Here is a 5,853-nt window from a genome sequence, read left to right on the forward strand (position 1 = left end):
TCTCTCAACCAGCTTCATGAGGTAGTCACCTGGAATGCATTTCAATTAACAGGCGTGCCTTGTTAACTTAAATTTGAATTGATTTCCTTAATGCATTTGAGCCAATCAGTTGTGTTGTGACAAGATAGGGGTGATATACAGAAGATAGCCCTATTTGGTAAAAGACTGAGTCCATATTATGGCAAAAACAACCTAAGCAAAGAGAAATGACAGTCCATATTTGCTTTAAGACATGAAGGTCAGTCAATAGGGAACATTTCAAGAACTTGCAGTCCCAAAAAACCATCAAGCGCTATGATGAAACTGGCTCTTGTGAGGACCGCCACAGGAAAGGAAGACCCATTACCTCAGCATCAGAGGATACGTTCATTAGAGTTACCAGTCTCAGAAATTGCAGCCCATATAAATGTTTCACAGAGTTCAAGTAACAGACACATCTCAACATCAACTGTTCAGAGGAGACTGTGTGAATCAGGCCTTCATGGTCGAATTGCTGCAAAGAAGAAAAAGAAAAACATGAGCAATGGACAAAGAACTAACAAGTGTTTTATTTTATTCCTTTTTCAGACAACAAAATCTAAATTTTTTGCAATAAAGTTTTATTTTAATTGGCTCTAGAAAAACAGGTGGGCGGGGAAAGCGGGGGTGAATATTTCATCGCTTCCTGATTGGCTGTGGGTTTTATGTTTCTGCTGGGACTGAAGTGTTTATATAGCCAATCACCGTTGAACTGGCAGTAAGCGTAGTAGTGAGCCTAGCAGTTAATTTCTCTCTTGGTGGAAGCACACAGCGAAGTGACATCGTCCAACCTTTCACCATATTCTGAAATATGGAAGAATCAAGTAGTTAACATTTACTGAACCTTCTCTTTTGAAGCTTTCTTCCGTCTGATCACTGAGTTCCTAGAGGGCTGACCGGTCCTGGTTTTTTTGACGTTTTTTGCAAGTTTCCTGAACTTTCACTGTCTGACAAGATGAAGTGCATTATCGGCATCGGAGGGTGAGTGTCTTGAAATACCGGTAATATAGCCTACTAGGCCGCAGCACGTGGGGCTGGGCGCGTTCCATAGGAATACCGCTTGTCCGTTGTCTTTCTGTCATCGTGGCGACTTTACAGCCCTTCCCTTTTCAGCACTATATTTCCATTGTCTAATAAATACCCCAAATATGATTCTGACATAGCCTCATCGCCCCGGGAGCGAATACTAATATATTTATAACCCCTTCTGTCTGTGGCGAAGAGGTTCGTTTCCGGTTGTGACAATGTAATACGTGTGCAGCCGTCATTAAACGTTGGTGTACATTGTAACGAAATTCACAACAACAATGTTGCCAGCGTCGGGCGATTTAACATTACAATGTTACCTGCGGCGCTAAAAGAATACAAACGTGTGTAAATCGTTATCTGTCCCTCTGCCCACTAGTTGCCATTCACATGTAATGCCAGCGACGTTGTACAATACAGCGCCCTCCCTCGTGGTGTTTTTACCATATGTGATTGTGTATGTCTTTACAGCGTAACCAACGGGGGAAAGACCACCCTCACCAACAAACTGATCAAGAACCTTCCCAACTGTTGTGTGGTTCATCAGGATGACTTTTTCAAGGTGAGTCTCTTATGAGTGTATTACTATAGCTATTACTGTTGTTATTATGTTGGTCGTTATGCTAGTGATAGAGTAAACACACATTGCACATGGGCTAGATTCGTCAGAGCTTTGAATCTATATGGATAGAAGAGCAGGTATTTCCTTCAGTGTGTGTTGGGAGAGAGGCGTGAGGGAGGGTTGGCAGACCCTGAGGTGTTCATATGGCAGAATGTTAGAATGTACCTGGGTACATCTCATTCATGTATGTTTCAGCCACAAGATCAGATTGAAGTTGGTGAAGATGGCTTTAAGCAGTATGATGGTAAGACGGGTTCTTTCTGGAAGGGTTGGGGGGGTGAGTCTGTCTGTGTGTGGGTGTGTAACACACTACTACTTAATACAATCATCATGCTCCTTAACCTAGAAGGTGGATTTTAGCTGTATATCTGTCCATTTCTCACTGTCTCTCTCCATTTATATGCCTTTTTCTTTCCTTCATCCCTCCAGTCATCACTGCCCTCGACATGGACGCCATGATGAGTACCATCTACGCCTGGCTTGACGACCCGGTGAAGTTTGAAAGGTCGCACGGCGTCAACAACACCTTGGATACCGAGATTCTCCCGGAGTCTGACCACAGGGATGAGGGAACTCACATCCTCATCGTGGAAGGATTCCTGCTTTACACCTACGGGTGAGGACTCTTGTCTCTCTCCCCTCCTTCCTCTCCTCCTGCTCCTCAACTCTGGGTGAGGAGGACAGAATGTGTTTCTGTGTCTCAGTAGAACATCAGTAGTTGTAGATCTGGTTCATTTAGCAGCTTTGTAGTTCTATGTAAAGTATGATACCACAGTAATATAGTAGTAGTAACACCAGTACACTTCGTCAATACTTTGACTCTTTGTTGCAGTTTAATTAAGTAACAAGCATGTCAAATGAAATGCTTTCACACCTATGAGTGAAAAGCCTGTCTGGAGTGTCTGTTCTCTCCCTAAAACTCTGGGTGAGGGGCCGGTCCATTCCACGCAGGAGTGTCTGTTCTCTCCCTAAAACTCTGGGTGAGGGGCCGGTCCATTCCACACAGGAGTGAGACGTACTTTCATCTCATTCGGTCAACTTGTAAAATGTATAAAACTAAAAATATAATATTTGTGTTCCTGCAGACCTTTGATCGACGTGCTGAACCAACGCTATTTTATTTCCATTCCATACGAAGTATGCAAAAAGAGGAGGTGGTAAGTTAAACACTGAAACACGGACATATCTACCTGAACATCCAGCTTCTGCTGCTTTACTGTTGTGGAGTAACCTTTCAGCTAATCCCAGGTGTGTGTGTATGTCCTGTGTGTGTGTGTCCTGTGTGTGTGTCCTGTGTGTGTGTGTGTGTGTCCTGTGTGTGTGTGTGTGTGTCCTGTGTGTGTGTGTCCTGTATGTGTGTGTCCTGTGTGTGTGTGTGTGTGTCCTGTGTGTGTGTGTCCTGTGTGTGTGTGTCCTGTGTGTGTGTGTCCTGTGTGCAGCTCAAGAAACTACAAGGTACCAGATCCCCCAGGTCTGTTTGATGGTCACGTCTGGCCCATGTACACCAAACACAAGATCATCATGGAAACATCAGGAGTTGATGTTGGTAAGTGTTTGGTTTGTGTATGTGCACAGTATATCCGTGCTCCCGTTAAATCACGTGTTTGTGATAAATGTGTAATGCTTCTGTGTGTGTGTGTGTTCTCCTACTTGTGTAATATCTGTTTTCATGTTACTGATTATTTGTGTGGTGTTTACAGTGCAGCTAGATGGAACTAAGTCAAAGGAACATCTGTACAACGCTGTCTATGAAGACGTCCTGAACAACATCCAGAAGTGTCTGTAAGCAACAAAGGTACGTTTCCTTCCTGTCCCACACTCATTATTGTCCCCCTCATCTCAACCTTAAAAACATCACTACCTGTCAATACTAACAAATAGTTGTATGTAAATAAACGTATCATTGTGTGTTTTGTGAGAGAATTTTGTTGTGTAAATAAATGTGAGTTTTCTTGTGTAAAACAACTAATACTTGTGCGTAAAAGTATACTTGGTGTATATGTTGTATAAGTCACAACTAATAGATTTGTGTTCTGTGTTCTTCCAGGTCAGTCTATCGGCTAAGAGAAGGCTATATCTGTGCAGGAGGAGAGGCCTTGCCTTAAACATTTCTACGTCTTTCTGGCCTGCAACTAGCAACACACTTTCTACCAGCGGCTGTTGCCACCGTGTCATTACTCTTTTCTAGTGTAAATTATTCCCTGGCGTTATATGCAGGCATGGTTTTATATCCTCCATATTTATTTCTTTGTTACGAGCCACCAGGCAGTCGGTCACAGAGATGACAGTAGAACAGAGGGTTGCAGCTCAAAGCATAACACCAATAAACAATCCTCCTGCTAAAACACTCTACTCTCTGTTGTCTTCTATAACTGTTGGTTTCTACTGTATTATTCAACCTGTTGGCATGAAGTGCATCCCTATACTGTTGAAATGGACCAGGGTATGAAGGCTTCCTCCAGTTCTACTGGACATAATGGAGTTTAATCCCATGACTCTCGCTCCAACTAGACACCTGTTTACTGTGGTATGACTTCTAGTTCCGCTTCCACCTCCCATTGGCAGTGTGTTTACATCTGACTCAGACACATCCCCAGCCAGCCAGGGCAGAGCTAACTGCTCGTTGTGGTTTTCCCTTTTCAACACTTTCTTTTCTTAAACGCTGTAACCTGAGGCGGGACACCACTAAACACAGGTCCTCGCGGCATCGCTCGCTATCTATCCCCCCAGCAACAGTTGGCGCGGGTGATAGCAGGGTGTGATCACGAGACTACCCTGTGACCTAGACAACCAGTAAGTACTAGTAACCAGTAAGACAACCTCAAAGTTCATGACGTTGCTGCTTTTTTCTCTGAATTTAGCCACGCTGTACAGTGTGCTTATTTGTACAGAGTTTTGACTTCATAGATAGTAGATTGTAGAACTTCCATGTAACAAACTGGACTCCAGGTAAAGACTGCTACACCACCAGCTCATGCTCTGTTGCTATTGGCTAGTCACGCTGGGTTTGTTTCTTCACATTGCTGTCTCATTGGCAACAAGTAGCTCATTACATTTAGTACATTCTAGACTAAAACACTGCTGTCCCAGGATAGCCTATATGTCAAGGTTGTTTTGTTACTGAAGGAACTGTTACAATGAACCAAAACTATGGAAGAATGTTGTTTTGTTCAACAGATAATGACATAGTAAAATATTTGATTTTGGCTAGATTTCCATGTGCAACTGTTCAGAGAAGACTACATAGTGTGTTTTTGGATCTAGCCCCAGACCATTAGTCCACTGGCATGTTGTGTACAGCAGAGTTAGGCCACACAGCCTGACACCATGATACTCTCGGTCACTCTGCTTACTGAATTGAATCTGGTGGAGGGGAAGCCTGGGATTCAATGCTACATGTACAACGACATGCAGTATAAATGCCACACCTTCAGTTTAGGGAGAATCGTTAGGTTGGAATCCACACTGAATTACTCTGCTTCACTAATGAAACGTGGCAACTCAGTTTGTATTCCACCAGGCTATGGAAAGAGCAAACTGACCTACGACTGGGAGAGGTCAAATAATGTTGTCTCTTCCATAGAGACCATGTTTGCATCCCAAATGGCAGACTACTCCCTATATAGTGCACTACTTTTGACCAGAGCCAAACAGCCCTTTCAAAACACATTTCAAGTAAACAGTGAATAAGACAAATAGGCCTATAAACTGAAACCTTTTAATCTGTTAAATTAAATATTTTAGACAGTCTGCTATTTGATAAATGAAAAGGTTGAACTTGAAATGGATGAGAACTAGAGTTAGTAATGCCATAAAGATTTCCCCATAGGACTCCTCCTATGATAGGGGTATAGTAGAGGTGCCACCTTTAATTATTCAACTGATGCAGTAGAAGTTGCTTACTGTACACATACTTTATATAAGGGGCATTTTGCAGATCATGTCCAGATACACATCACTTTCCTAGCTCTCTGCTAAATAGGACTATGTCCACATATGTCTTAAATATGTCCTTCATATGCACTCAATGTAAAGCATGTCTTCCCTGTAATGGGAATAAGATGTCAGAAGTATAAGTAATGTTGCAGTGGAAGGAAAAGGCCCTCACCACCAACCCACATCAGAACCCTGAACCAGACAGAACGTCTTGGGCCATGGGGGTGTGAGTCAGCATGCAGGGCGGATCG

The 5,853-nt window shown here is 43.0% G+C and overlaps 1 protein-coding gene across 4 annotated transcripts; it reads left to right on the top strand.

Moving 5' to 3' along the window:
* Window positions 1-709: 709 nt before the first annotated feature.
* nrk2 (Nicotinamide riboside kinase 2) lies at window positions 710-4,013 on the top strand. 4 transcript variants are annotated; one of them, NM_001160654.1, is given in 9 exon segments: window positions 733-999; window positions 1,516-1,606; window positions 1,862-1,910; window positions 2,096-2,282; window positions 2,752-2,823; window positions 3,106-3,134; window positions 3,136-3,212; window positions 3,367-3,461; window positions 3,714-4,006. In NM_001160654.1, coding segments are annotated over 8 exon segments (540 nt in total). In that variant the 5' UTR covers window positions 733-973; the 3' UTR covers window positions 3,376-3,461; window positions 3,714-4,006.
* Window positions 4,014-5,853: the final 1,840 nt, after the last annotated feature.

The sequence above is a fragment of the Oncorhynchus mykiss genome, chromosome 6 (genome assembly GCF_013265735.2).
Source record: "Oncorhynchus mykiss isolate Arlee chromosome 6, USDA_OmykA_1.1, whole genome shotgun sequence".
Lineage (NCBI taxonomy): Eukaryota > Metazoa > Chordata > Actinopteri > Salmoniformes > Salmonidae > Oncorhynchus > Oncorhynchus mykiss.